The 13,994-nt window shown below is 38.2% G+C and overlaps 3 protein-coding genes across 3 annotated transcripts; 1 reads left to right on the top strand and 2 right to left on the bottom strand.

The window, feature by feature from the left end:
• Window positions 1-630: 630 nt before the first annotated feature.
• On the bottom strand, window positions 631-3,534 carry LOC113675355 (prenylated Rab acceptor protein 1). Its single transcript, XM_027191923.2, has 4 exons — window positions 3,170-3,534; window positions 2,188-2,285; window positions 1,495-1,596; window positions 631-1,414 (listed from the first exon to the last, which is right to left on the bottom strand). Exons 1-4 carry the CDS (start codon window positions 3,418-3,420, stop codon window positions 1,320-1,322), a joined length of 546 nt encoding a protein of 181 aa, XP_027047724.2. The 5' UTR covers window positions 3,421-3,534; the 3' UTR covers window positions 631-1,319.
• A 344-nt stretch (window positions 3,535-3,878) lies between these two features.
• On the bottom strand, window positions 3,879-6,856 carry LOC113675381 (large ribosomal subunit protein mL37). The gene is made up of 3 exons (XM_027191952.2): window positions 6,357-6,856; window positions 5,199-5,536; window positions 3,879-4,454 (listed from the first exon to the last, which is right to left on the bottom strand). The coding sequence occupies exons 1-3, from the start codon at window positions 6,722-6,724 to the stop codon at window positions 4,054-4,056; spliced, it is 1,107 nt and encodes a 368-aa protein (XP_027047753.2). The 5' UTR covers window positions 6,725-6,856; the 3' UTR covers window positions 3,879-4,053.
• LOC113675251 (cilia- and flagella-associated protein 45) lies at window positions 6,784-13,977 on the top strand. The gene is made up of 14 exons (XM_027191801.2): window positions 6,784-6,912; window positions 7,040-7,138; window positions 7,841-8,019; window positions 8,167-8,233; window positions 9,093-9,254; window positions 9,580-9,666; window positions 10,180-10,443; window positions 10,979-11,086; window positions 11,590-11,673; window positions 11,766-11,879; window positions 12,196-12,275; window positions 12,790-12,903; window positions 13,121-13,297; window positions 13,562-13,977. Exons 1-14 carry the CDS (start codon window positions 6,910-6,912, stop codon window positions 13,692-13,694), a joined length of 1,671 nt encoding a protein of 556 aa, XP_027047602.2. The 5' UTR covers window positions 6,784-6,909; the 3' UTR covers window positions 13,695-13,977.
• Window positions 13,978-13,994: the final 17 nt, after the last annotated feature.

Here is a 13,994-nt window from a genome sequence, read left to right on the forward strand (position 1 = left end):
CTATAGGCAACAATTCCAACTTATGTAGAGAGGATTTTTTAATAGGTTTTAACCTTGCATTTCAGTGGAATGTGGAGGTATGTCAGGTTGTGTTATGATTATAAGTCATCATGTTTTCATTTCAGAAAGGGGGTCAAATGCACCCTGAGACCTCTCCCCTGTATTGCCCATGATTCTTGATACTTTTCATTGCCTCAGAGGTGTAAAATTTTACATAACCCAAATGTTAATTGCTAGTTAGGGCTCTGATGAGCCACTGTTATACTTATTTCAGTAGCATGAAGTGACTGCAAGTTTTGTTGCTCCCACCAGGGAAGACGCAAGTTCATCAAAGTGGTACCCTTGTCATTCCATCAGGATTTCCTAATAGACTATGCATACTCATTTTAAGTGCTAAGTAGAGAGGGGCAAAGAAGTCAGTGTGGTACCTGACAAAACAACACAGTGACTCAGCCAGAATTCAAACAAAGATCTTGTAATTGCAAGACAAGCACCATAACCACTAGCCCACCACATCTCCTTTCATTCACTACGATACTCTTAAAATGTCAACAACAACCTGGTTTGAAAAATTTTACAACCAAAAAAAAAAAAAGAACCACATTACATAAATATAATGGTATAGCAAGGTTGAATGTAACTCTCGAGCAGATTCAACTTTTATTACTTTTGTTTTTAACTAATTACTACGTGTAATAATTAGACATCATATTTAGTACATCCAACTTATCAAAAACAAAATTAAACAAAGGATAAGTGTGCTCAAAACTCAGTAGAAGATATTAAATAGCTAGGGACTGAAAGCACTAAAATAAAATAAGCTCTTACTATGACATCTCCACCACTGGTTTTTGGTCTTGTTGGCTAACACTCAACAAAAGTTACAATTGATTTATAAGAGAAAAAATTGCCCATAGTTAAGAAGTTCACTACAGGAAATGGGAGTAGTCAACCCTTCAACTCCTATGAGTGATCAAGACAGATTTTCTCCTTACAATGTCAGTACAATCTCAGGCAGACAGGTGATGAGAGAAAAGAAAATATCAACTACAAGATTACCTATGAGTTTATCCAATACCAAATTTTCCTAACTAACATTGTAAGAATTGTCTGGTGGACAGTGAGGAGAATTACTAATAAGATCTTACGAATGGTAGAGTTGATCCAATGACCATTTTTACCAGATGCATTTCTACCCCAAGAACTCCAAACCACTTTTTCAATTTGTTAACACTGATGATTGTGTGGAGCACAATAATTTAAATTATTATGTTTTTATTTTCTTGTTGCACTTTTTATCATTCTTCCATTTCCTTTACTTAAACTTCTTCCATTGTAATCTGCTCTGTTATTTCAGGTGTGTCTGAAGTGCTCAACATAGATGCATGAAGTCCAACTGTAAAGATTGATGCACCTGAAATACAAAAATGAACCAGAGCTCTGTAAGTTAAGAGGCCATGTTGTCAAAAGGGTTCTAATGCATTGCATACACACCTATAATCCAAAACACTGTCGATCCTGCTGAAGCCAGAATGAAGAGGGGAAGACTGATCAACAACACAAGTCCATACTGTTCTGCTCTAGTTAGGTCACGACCTATGAAATCAAGACATGAGATGAGAGAGATGAATGGTGCCAATTTCCTCACTTGCAGCCAAGGGCTGAATTGCGGAGGAACCAGAGAGGTGAGATCGGACGTCAGCATATTAAAGGCGCCTCTGGCAGCCGCTTCAGTCCATTGTGATCACACCTCACCCACCCAGACCTACGACGGCACAAATCGAGATAGACCACAACACCGGGCACTACGTGCCCTACTCTTTGCGAACAGTGCGTGCGTTCTTTTACGTCCCACAATTTATTTTGTAACATAGAAGGGTTGTGAGACGGGACCTCCGGCTTTACGTCTTATCCGAGAGACGAAGCAAAGTGGGTAAAGCATCTTGCTTAAGGATACAGCGACATGCCCCTGGTAGGACTTGAACCCGGGCCCTTCGACCCAGAGTCCAGCGCACTAACCACTGGACCACTGACGCCCCACATGTCGAATCATCAATATATTGAGCTCCATCGTAGACATCAAGAACACTGACATCAGACTGTAACCCTTCAGACCCTGGGGACCCTCAGGACCCTCCACTCTCTTCCCCTTGACAAGCCATTTATCAAACATTGAATAATTCTTACCCAACACTCTTATCTTCTGTCCTTGGTTTTTGTAAGATATGTAGAAACAGCCACCTCCAGCGACTGATAATGCTATGAGCAGCAATGGTGATGACAGGCTAAGGAAATAAGATAAGAAAACACCCTACCTATTCAAAACATTATTACAAGATAATTCAACAATATTTCATAGAGTTTCCTTATTTTTTACTTTAAAAATTATCCCAAGGGAGGTAAGAGACGAAGTTGGTACATCACATCTCACATAAAAAGCTCTGAGTTTGGGCCCTCTTCAAGCCATTGTATTGTGTTCTTAGGTAAGTACCACTGAGAAAACTGCACATCAGCTGGGTGCTTCCCTCTCAAAATGTTGGTTTAATATATACTGATTATGAGATCTAGCAAGAGCTACAGCTTTGTAGGCATGGATATTGAGACATGCATGGAAAAATGTGCTAACAGCGTTGCTTTTTCACGTTTACGTCACTGAGCAATAATGTTGAGGCAATGTTAAAAAAGAAATTCTCTAATTCCTATTCTTTAGAAGAGAAAATAGTTCATAAACCGGTCATATGGCATAATCAAGAGCTCAAAATGCGAGCTTCGAGAAAGAAAATCTGGATGTTTACAAAAAAAACTTAAAAGTGGCTACTAATCTCTTTAAAATATTTTTTGTAATTCAACTTGAATCATTAAAATACTTAAAGATCGCGACCGATTCCGTTCAAGCGGAGTACAACCGAGTGTCGTGCTATCCATCTTTCACAACAAACGTTTAGTTGATCTTTACAGAACTGGGCTTTTACAGCTTCAAATTCTTTACTCTTCAAAGAGGGGTTTTAGGGTAGAAGAACCAACAAAACGAATTCGTAAGGTGTTCTTGGATTCATGGACTGAGTTAAGACAGTTAGGAGAGCGCGATTGCAAAGATTACGTATGTAATATCTACAAAGACTCTTTCTCTTTTTAAACTACATAGCCGAAAGGCAACAAGATCACTTACACACAGTAAAAAATCAAAAGAAGCGTTATAACGATGTAGTTGCTCTGGTAGTCCTCCAAGTTCTTCACGACTCTTCTTCCAGCTTCGGCGACTGTCTTTGGCCTGCTAAAGCGCGAACTCTTAAAAAAATCTGTCCATGGTTTCATCTGAGCTTTTCGCTGCCAAAGCCATTCTTTAGCTTGTTGGACGTGAGAAGATGGGGTTATAGCGGCCGCCATTTCAATATTCCCAGTAATTTCCTCTGTAGCCATAGTTTGTTTGGCAATTTTCGACTACGTCATCACATTCACTACAAATGAAGGACCAATCCTAGCCTTAGGGAGGGGTACCACGGGAATATTCTAGAAAGGGCCGTTGATGAGTTGGGGGATAGCGTCCGGTTGGAAGGCCCGAGAAGGAACGAGCCTTTCCCTCTTTTTTAAGGGGGGGAAGAGGGGGAATTGTTGTATAAAGAGCCTGGTAAAATAGTAGGGTTGGCATGATTTTCATACGCCCAAAAGTAAGAGAATTAGGTTCTTACAGGGGTGACCTTCCCATGTGAATGTAAAAGTCTTATGACACATCTACTTATCGTCTGAAACGCGTATTAGTCTCAGAAATTAATTCAAGATTCTTGACTGTTTTCTTCCTTAATTGAAAGACAACCCAACAAATTTCCTGAATTAAACTAGAAGGTGGGTTAGGAAGACAGGTTTTTTAGCATAGGTTGTTCAATCATTGAATCAGTTTTAGCTTTATTAAAGGTGTGTCAGTGCTGTGTCTTTGTATATACTTCATAATAAGCTTCATAAAGGCTTTAGGTTTCCCCTACAGACACTGTTTACATCAACTCTCTGAGTCTAAATTTAAAGTCACTCATAGAAAGGTTTTAGTCTACACTTTTGTTAAATTGCTTTGCATCCATTTACAATCATTTTTACAAATGTTTCAAAGCAGTCAGGATTAAACTCTTCTAAAACTATTTCATGCTTTGCTGGATCTTTGAGTGTCACTGGACGTCGGAATCTTTTCCTTTCCTTAACAGTTTTTTCTGCAACTGGTTTTTCCAAATCTTCAAACATGGCCTTTTTGTACATGAAAACCCCTGGACTAATCCAAGCCATGTTTTTGATGCCTTCATCGCCATGAAAACTTAAGGTGTTCAGCTGGTAGTTTATAAATGAGAGTCGAATTCCATCAGTGATGATGCACTGGCTAGATAGGGGCTTTTCCAAATCATCTCCCAGCTGATATTTGTAACTCTGTACTGCTTCTGCCACAAGCCGAGCACAGACAAACATGATACCTGAAAGTAAATTAAAGGGAAAAAAGAAAAAAATTTTTATCAGTGCAAAATAGTGTAGAATATATTGCAGTTTAAAACAATTTCAAACTTTTCAAATTCCAAACTGATTTGTATTTTCTCCGAGTTTTTATTCTAATTTTTACCACTAATGGTACCAGGGGCATTGCCAGGATTTTTCAAAGGGGAGTTGGTGGTGAGTACCCTCTGTCAAACAGAGGGTACTCACTAGATTGTCATGTCCACCTCCATGCCATGTTTTACTTTAAAAAAGGGCTAACAAAGGGAGGGAGGGTCATGGGCACCCCAGAACCCCCTTCAGCCATGTCCTTGGGTACTATTCTGGGGTCATTACAAGCTTCTTCCTAGGTTCTTCTTCATCTCCAATATTTTGCAAATATCCAGGGTCAATTCCACTGCTTGTTCAAACCAAAGTCTTAGTAGGAGAAAAGGCTCTTTTCCTTAATAATAGGATGCCAGTGCATCTCAAGGTTACACCCCAGCATTTCATGAGGCTTCCCTGACAGTTTTCCAGTACATATTTATATTCCTGGGTGGACAAAGGCACTGCAAAAGTAAAGTGTTTTTCCTAAGAACACCACAAAATGACATCACCAGGTCTCAAACCAAGACCTCTTAACCCTGAGTCCAGTGCACAGAGCCACCACATCTCCCACTTCCCAAATAATGGCTGCTTACAAAACTTAACCACTTTCCAAGTCAGCTACATGAATTGTATAACCTTACCTTGACCAATTAATTGACCTGTTGAGCATTTTGTATCTTCGCTGACTATGATGAAGGTATGAGGATAAGGAAATGGTGGAGAACTGTGAAAGCCAGTGTCAAACTTTGGTCTGATTCGTGTTAGGGGAAGGTGAAATACAGGAGAAATTATCTCAGGGTTTTCCACCTGGATTTCTTTGCTTTTTTCTATCTCATTCCTGTCAGCTACTTGTTTGAGAGGAATTTTAGAGGACAACAAAAAGCCAAGATGTCCAGACACCAGTATTGTGTGTTCCCTTTCCCAATTTGCAGACACATGAGGCTTGAAAGTCAGAGAGGTATCCAACAGTCCTGGGAAGCTAAAACATAAAAATGTACTAGCTATGTAAAAAAAGACTTACACTTACATTTTAGGGCTTTATTTGTGAAATTAGAATAATTCTACTTAACCCTTTAACTCCCAAGATCCAATTGTTAATTCTTCCCTGTGGCTGCTACACATTTCCTTGTAAATTAGTTATGAGAACTTGGTGCTAGATTAAGATAGCAGCTTCTACCTGATAAGTTTGAATGTTCTCATTACCTGTTTGCTGAAGAATGTATGGATATTGTAGGGAAAAGTTTTATGTTAATCACTTCTGGGAGTTAAAGGGTTAATATTCTAATAAAGTATCAATGTTATGAGATGAACCAACTAAAGGAATGATATATAAGGTTCTCCTAAATTTTGATCAAATTTCAAAAATTAAAAGTCACTCTGATAAGTCAAGAAGTCTTTTTTAACAAGTTTAAGAATTCAACACTACATGATGCCAGTTTTTTTTTTTGGCTTATCTATTCTTCATGAGCATCCAAAGTGGATGAAGTTAAAATAAAAATTAAAAAAAAAGAACAAATACTAAGATACATTATTAAAACAAAAATATAAAAATATCAGTGAGCCACTCTTGACTCCTATTTGCGACAAATGTTACAGCTGACCCTCCCCCCATCAGTAAACATTTCCCCACCAAGGGTAAGTCAGTAGGAACACAGCATGATCAAAGGGGTTCCAGCTTATTTCACTATGCCAAAACAAATTCATAGATCTTTTTATGTTAATTCTGTCTCGACAAACTCAAAATTTAAAGGGAAAAAATGTTAAAGGAGCTTTCCATATAAGTAAGCTGTATTTCTCACCATTTAGTATAACTCCACACAACCCTGAGCATATTTTGCATCAGGGGCATAGCAGCCATATCCCTTGTTGCATGCTCTCCATCAAAGTTGAACAACCTTGTCTGAAGAATATTTTGTTTAAATTTTCCCATCATTTCTTCTCGAGTGACAGAGTCAATGGATGTGTCGTGCAAGCAACTAGAAATGTCCCCCATGTTTAAGGTCTTTGTTAAAGAAAGTGTCTGGGCTTCTGGTTCCAAGGGACGTACCATTGGATGGTAAAGATATTGCTCGTCCGTTACTGGATGACAGTAGTTTCTTGTATACAATTTAGACGGTAGAAAACGAGAAAGTTTTCCATACGCTGATCGAATACCTTTCGTCGCCATCTTGGAACTTCTACACGTGTGGGAAGCTGGGCTCTAATCGCCCCATGGCCCTTGCGGTTGTTTTGTAATCGTCGTTGTCTTGGAAACAAGCAATATTTTCTTTACGGCCACAGCTACCAACTCGCCATTTTGATTTCACATCCCCGCAAACACATAGTAATCTTTAAAGAAAAGCTTTTGTGAGAATGGTAAGTAGAGAATTTAATAGATATATTAACTCAAGTTTCACCTTCCTAGTAAGAAGGAATTTTTCAACTGATTATGCGAGTGAATAATGAAATTTGCGAGGCGACCTTCTAATCGATTTTCTCACAGCCAAACAGCACTGTTGGGTCACTGGAATCTGGCGGATCGAATGCATCCAGAAAATCATGGACGAGACAGTATCACACAATCAACAAAACTTCTACAGTGGTAAGTTTTTGAGTAGATTGTTGCAATCAAATTCAAAGTGTAGCTGGATCTTTCTTCATTTTGAAATATACTACCACTCGCACATATATGTGTGTATCGCTACATTTGAGGTTGCACACAGCTGTATCTTAGCAAAGGGAAGAGCCTTTTGAGATTCAGCGAATTTTCTCGGTAATCAAAAGCTACATCTACCAAAATCTGTAAAATTGGTGTTTAATTGTCTTATCAGCCGTTAGAAATAGTCGAACGCTCGAAAACTTGAAGGAATTTGAAGAGTAAAAGATCCAACAGCAAATTATAATGCTTAGGCTAACTAAACTAATCTTGAGCCATTTACTTTGCCAGTGATCTGTATAAATGGGGACGATCAGGTGATCAATTGTCTGAGATTGAAGAATGAGCTGATTCACAACTGTTAACCCTTGATATCAATGCGTTGTAGCATTGAAAACATCAAGGGCAACTTCATTCCAGCATAGTTAGCCTGTTCCTTCACCAAGTTCTCTTTAGATTAGTGGTAGAGCCTAGAGGTGTAAAATCTGAAGGTCTTGGTTTACTTTTCCAGCAGAACTCAGATTTTTTTTTCACACTTGAAACAAAGCAAATAACATTTTTCTTAACCTCACACTTGTTAAGTAAGTGAGTAAACTGCACCGTCATGTCTAGTGCTTACCATCCTTACAAATCATTTTTTGTTGGCAGGATGAAACACTGTTTGCCTCTCCAAAGAAAGTAAGGCCTGGTGAAGAGGATGCTTTTGCTGCTGCTTTATCAGAGAGATCTCGAAGGCGCAGCAGTCCAGGTGGCAAAAAATCACCAGCTAAATCTGAAGAGCCAGAAATGATTCAAGTTATTACAAAGGACCTGATCAGAAGACTCAGGTTGGTTTCAGTTTTGGTTAGTTGTGTGATTTATATCTGAAGCTTTAAATAACTTATTCAAATTCATACTGCTCTATCTTGACAAATAATTTATGAGTTAATGAACAATTAAAGTAAATTATTAACCTTTCTTGATATTTTGTACAGGGTTCCTCAAGAAGATCCCTCTGGAAGAAGTATTATATTAGAAGTTGGAGAGTTTAGAAGAATTAAGGTGACTTTGTAGTATTGATATACACTGTCAAAACATAAAACCTTGTTAAATTTTATGTCATGCCTAGTTGCACAGGTAATTCTGTTGCCAAGATCACTGGCACAAATTAAACTGACCAAATTGAGTATAGGAAGTAAACAATGAATTTCAACTAAATTCTTTGTAGTTAGTTAGTGCAGGGCTTGAAAGTAGTGAAGATTTGCAAGTTTTGATTGATACTCTATGTTTTTTTTTTCTTGTAGTCAAATTGGTTAAATTTGGCTAAGTTATTCTAATACCATAAGTCTCTCTGTGATAGGTTTTTGGAAATACAAAATTATACCTTTAGTTTATGTGTCTGTGAATGCAGACAAATGAACTTCTTGTTTAGAATCTTTGAGGGCAAGTGCTTCAGGGAACTAGATTGTAAATCTGGACCCAGTTGTTCAAGGCCGATTAATGCATTACCAAGTGATAAATTTTAATCCAGTTCTCTTTAGTTCTTTGTTCAAAAAGCCTTTTTGAGATAAGTTTGCCTTTTCTTTTGAGATGATCCAATAATAAGATTGTAGACAAAAAGATTTATACTGAATTTTCTTTAAAAGCTTTCAGATCTGAAATGAGATTTCACACCAACCCTAAGTTATCTTAAACCAGCTTTGAAGAACGTGGCCTTAGAGCTCCCAGGTTCAAACCCTTGATTCTGTCTCTCAACTAGATTTGTTACTTAGTAGTCAGGAATTCACTTCTTCCACTGCACTTTGTAGATAGCCATAAATTTGTTTTTACCTTCCACATGTTGGATTTTAATATGAACAGAGGTACTGAATAAATCAACCCTTAAAATAATACTTTTTGTAATTTTTTGCTGCAATTGCAGTCTGCATCTCATGTTCCAACACAAGCAGAAAAGGAAGCTGCCATGGAGGAAATGAAAACAAGAAAAGAAGCTCTTCAAAATGCATCAGAAGAACGTAAGAACTTTATGCAGACCATGGAGCTGAAACGAAAGGAGAATGCCAAACCATCAGACCTTGAACAGGTAAAGTGACTGTTATGTATAGAGTGAAAACCTTTTAATAATTTAGTGAGGTAGTTTGTTGGTCATGCAAGTTCACCCCTTCATAAACTGCAGGCCTATTTATTTTCCCTTTCTGTACATGTGAAATAGCTTTGTTAACACTTGGAAAAAGAAAACAGTAGAATTTACTTTAAGAAGTGACTTATTGGTAAGAGGGCTTTTTTATAGGGGCATGAAAAAATTATCAGCAAGCAGCTCACCCTCCCTTCCCCCCCCTCCATCCCCTTTAATGACAGAAGTCTTTAGTGGCTAAATTTTTGTGTTTCTGTTTTATATGATGTTTCAGGAGAAGATGATACAGAGTGGAACTTTACTAGATAAAGCTAATGAACTAATGGAGGAACAAGATGATGAAATTAAGAAGTTGAATGAGGTATGTTTAATTAATCCAGGTATCATAATAAAATGTCTTATTGAGCAAGCCTAAGGTCAAGATGGGTGGAGAACAATATTGAAGGTCCATAAGCATACCAACATAGAAAAATGAGCTCAGTATCCAGGCACCTTGAGCAAACAAATAGTTGGTAAGGGACATAATCCGTGGTGAAAAGATTTTGCCCCAGAACTACTTTTTATTGGAAACAAAGAGGGCTATCGTGAGGGGGCAAGGCAGGCCCAACTTGCCTGCCCAACTAGCCAATCAGATCACAGGATTTGCCTTGTCTTGCCTTAATTTTCTGAGCAAGCATTATTTATTGAAGTCTTCTATGATGTGAGTTCTTTACTGTGTGATTTTACACTTGATTCATTATCTCTGAGACATCAATAAAAAGTAAATCAACTGCCAACCAGTGGCAAGGTTATCAATATTTTTTTTTAGTCTTAGCCCACTGGTGAAGCAGAGTGATCAATCAATCTAACCCTTAAATTTAAATTTTTACAACAGCTCATCTTGAATGCCAAATGCCATGCAATCCGTGATGCCCAACTCATTGAAAAGGTTGACATCAAGAAAGAACAGCTTGAAGAAGAGAAACGCCTTGATGAAATGATGGAGGTGGAAAGACGCAAAGCACTCACAGAGTATGAGGAGAGGGAGAAGGCTGCTCATCTTGAAAGACTGAAGGGTGCACAAGTGTTGCAACATCAGATTACAGACAGAGAACAGATAAGACTGTTGGATGAGGAGAAAAAGGATCAGGAAACTAAGGTTATTATAAATATTTTTTACCATCAGTTTTTCAGGCTCCTCGGAGGCAGTTTGGAGTTGACTTTTATTTGAGAATTTATGAAAATAAACAAAATATGTCCTAAAATTCTGCCTGTTTTAAATATTTTAAAGAAATGTGAATTCTCTTACATTAATTTTGTTTCTTTCAATTTTTTTTTTCATTTCTGAAGCAATGTTAAAAGCTGCTTTTGAAAGTTTATCAATCAAAATATGTTTTAAACATCCATACCTTTTGTTTTTGAATTGACTAAATTCAAGTTCACGTGGTTCCCATGGAGCCAGTGGTCACCTGCACATATCCTTAAAGCTGTTGGAAAGGTGTTCTTGTTTCCCTAATAAAATACTCTACACAGGGAAACAGTGTAAACGTATCTTCCATTTTGTTCCACCATATGGTTTTTCTTATTTTAAGATTAATGCCTGTTTTCCTTCTCCTGTTGTTTCTTTCATTTATGTAGCCAACCATGTACGAAATTCAGTCTGATATATGTTTAAAAAAATGTTTCTCTTTCAGGCTATGTTGCAATATTTGGATAAACTACAAGCAGAAGATTTGGAGAACCTGATAAAAAAGAAAGAAATTCAACGAGCGTTGATGAAAGAAGTAGCCAAAGCAAATGAGGTAACTGAACCTCATCCATTAGGATACACCTCTCATCTACCCCAAGGGGGCTCAGATAGGATTTTCTGGTAGATAGGGGACTGAAACTAGCATCTAAACCCTTTCATTCCATTAATCATTCTTCCTACTGTTGGACATACAATTCTTATGATGTTAGTTCTGAGAATTTGGTATTGGATGAACTGAAAATCCCCCTAGTTGATATTTTTCTTTATTCATGTCTGCTTGATATTGCACTTAAATTGTGTAAAGAAATTCTGTCATGATCACTCTTGGCAGTGAAAGGGTGAATGGCACGTGGATGCAGACAAGGGTTTTTTTTTCCATCACAAATATCACGTTTTCTTAAGAAAAGGAGGAAGGTTGTCCACATTCATGGAATCCCACTTAACTGCACCCGTGAAACTTTGGTGTCCACTGACTTCTTCAGTGTACTTCGAATAACTTCAAGGTAAAGTTTAGTCAGTTCGAAAAATGCAACTGATATAATTTTTTTTATTCAGGAAATCGCTCAGCAGAAGGACCGCAAGGCGGCGCAAGACAAGCTCGAGGAAATTAAAGTCATGGAATATCTGAAACAGAAAGCGGTTAGTGAACAAACTCGGTCACATGATATTTTTGTTGACATTTTTACTTTCCTCGCGTTTTTCTTAAATTCACATTTTTGCTTTTTATGCAGGAAAGAGAGGAGGCCTACCAGCGTGAATTAGAAATGGCTAGAGTTGAAAAAGAGAAAGAAATTGCTCGTCTACGTGCACAGCAGGAGAGAGCCAAAGACAAACAAGCTGAGAAGGTATTGTTTCAAGATAGCCATACTTTGTTATTGTTTCGAGTTGCCCTATAAGCGTTGTATAGTGGAGCTTAAAGTGCCGCAGCATTATACGCGCTTGATGCGCGCGCAATTTCCGTGCACTTAACGCGCAAAACACGCACACTGCGCGTCACTACACTCACCTGTGTGAAATAAAGTATGCACGTTCATGTAAATCAGTTAATTAGAACTCGTGTATTTGGCGGTGTTTTACCTGCAGTCGCAAACAAGTTTGAGGTTTTGCTACGCTTTCAAATGTCAAACCTGTCTTAAATAAAAGAAACATCTACTTTTGTAGGATGCTCTTAGAGCCAAGCGAAATCAGGAAGAAGCAGAACGGGAATGGAGAAGAAAAGAAAAAGAAGAAGCTGAGAAAAAGTGAGTGAAGAGAACTAGCCAATTGATTGTCATAAATAATCCGGGATTTCCCTCATTTAGCTGTAATTCCCCCTCTGGACCTCAGTGATTGGTCTTGGAAAATTACGCCACCTTCTTTTAACCAATCAGATGCAAAACGGAAAACCAATCACGACTTGATCGATTTTCTGTGGCTGATCCAGGTCAGGGTACTGGGGGTCCGTACTTCCTGCCCTTTATGCAACTGGGCCCTAGCGTTTAACAAATCTGTGTTGTTGCTGTTATTTTTAAATAAAAAACTCCTCGATCTGCCACTGCTTGTGTTTTACTTACCGCGCATGAGACAGCTTTATTTTGACTCTGATCGAGATCTCGTCAGCTCCCTGGTTTGTTTTCCTTCGTTCTGATTAGCTACTGTAATCTGTTTAGTTTGGGCCTCATGACGCTCAGTCGTTTGCAGATCAGAATCTGAAATTTTCTTGTTTCTCGTTACATTTTCTACAACTTTTTCACGCTATATTTTATTTATTTACAGAAAGCAAACTGAGGAAATGTTACGTGCCGCTCGTGAAGTGCAAGTGAGGAATAAAGAACATTTCTTAGCCGTGCAAGCTGCCAGAGACAGGGCTGAGTTTGAGAGGGTGTTAAAGTAAGTCATATTTACTTTTAGTTCTTTAGTTCAAGTATTCCTCGCTCTTCGAAGCCGGTGGCGGATTTCGTTCAATTTTCTCGCCTTTAGTGTTGGTTTACGTCAATTAAGTTGAAACGAGTTTGCGAGCCTGCGCGAAATTTTTTTCCTAAAGTAAAGTGGTGGTCTCATCCTTGCAGTTTCCCTGTAATTAAAACGTAACTATAAATATCTGTAGGGTGCAAGAGGAACAACTGCTAAAAGACGAAGAAGCTGAAAAAGTAGATGCAGTCCGCCGTCATCAGCATGCGGAAGAAGTGCGTCAACAGGTCCGCGAGAAGGAGAAAGATCGCGTCAAGGCCAGGAACGCTTTCTTTGAGGAAGGAATCAAATTGGACCAAGAAGCTCGAGCAAGGTAGGTTTATATTAATTCAAGACCATTCGAAATAATTTTCTCGAGAATAAGACTAAGCGGTAGTTAACGTGTATTAATACTGCAAGATGTTAAACCAATCAGACTGAGACTGACAATATTTTGACCAAATAAAAAACACGAAATTTTGGGAAGCGGTTTCTTTCCTTGTAATTAGATGGTTCGTAACCACTTTTTGAAAACAATGTCACGAAGCCTGCTCAATTTTTCGCCATGGTTACTAACGTCTTATGGATATATTTCCAGGCGGCAGAAGTTGGACGAAATAAAAAGAAGAAAGTTGCAGGAGCTGAAAGATGCTGGTGTGCCGGACAAGTATTGCAACGAGGTCGCGCGCAGGATCGAGGCTCCACCTCCTTCGCTATCCCGGATGTACTAAGCCAGCGACTGAACTTTTTCCCTTAAAACTTTATTTTTTGTCTCTTGAATTTAAAGAAAATCAAACGGTGGTCTCGACATCAACATTATAAATGCAGAGGCTTTCTCGTTTTGAGGTTTAAATTGAGATTGTGGATATTAGTCTGATCGGGAAATGTCTTTTGTCACAGCGAATAAATTTTTTCTCGATCATTTTGTTCTTACAGTGTAAATATATTCATTACATTTTACCATGTGTATAAAGTTTATTCTATCAAACAATTAAAATAGTGGGCGTGGTGAAAGGTCTGATTGTTAATTT

This window comes from Pocillopora damicornis, chromosome 6, assembly GCF_964200805.1.
Source record: "Pocillopora damicornis chromosome 6, jaPocDami1.2, whole genome shotgun sequence".
Classification (NCBI taxonomy): domain Eukaryota; kingdom Metazoa; phylum Cnidaria; class Anthozoa; order Scleractinia; family Pocilloporidae; genus Pocillopora; species Pocillopora damicornis.

Excerpts from the sequence above, each read along its gene's own strand:
- LOC113675355 (XM_027191923.2), bottom strand. The coding sequence starts at position 3,420 with ATGGCTACAGAGGAAATTACTGGGAATATTGAAATGGCGGCCGCTATA. Across the intron at positions 1,597-2,187 it reads ACAGAAGATAAGAGTGTTGG|GTCGTGACCTAACTAGAGCA; the intron begins GTAAGAATTATT and ends TTGATTTCATAG. Across the intron at positions 1,415-1,494 it reads GACAGTGTTTTGGATTATAG|GTGCATCAATCTTTACAGTT; the intron begins GTGTGTATGCAA and ends TTTGTATTTCAG.
- LOC113675381 (XM_027191952.2), bottom strand. The coding sequence starts at position 6,724 with ATGGCGACGAAAGGTATTCGATCAGCGTATGGAAAACTTTCTCGTTTT. Across the intron at positions 5,537-6,356 it reads GTGTGGAGTTATACTAAATG|CTTCCCAGGACTGTTGGATA; the intron begins GTGAGAAATACA and ends TTTATGTTTTAG. Across the intron at positions 4,455-5,198 it reads AGGTCAATTAATTGGTCAAG|GTATCATGTTTGTCTGTGCT; the intron begins GTAAGGTTATAC and ends ATTTACTTTCAG.
- LOC113675251 (XM_027191801.2), top strand. Across the intron at positions 9,667-10,179 it reads AAATTAAGAAGTTGAATGAG|CTCATCTTGAATGCCAAATG; the intron begins GTATGTTTAATT and ends TTTTTACAACAG. Across the intron at positions 12,904-13,120 it reads GAGTTTGAGAGGGTGTTAAA|GGTGCAAGAGGAACAACTGC; the intron begins GTAAGTCATATT and ends AAATATCTGTAG.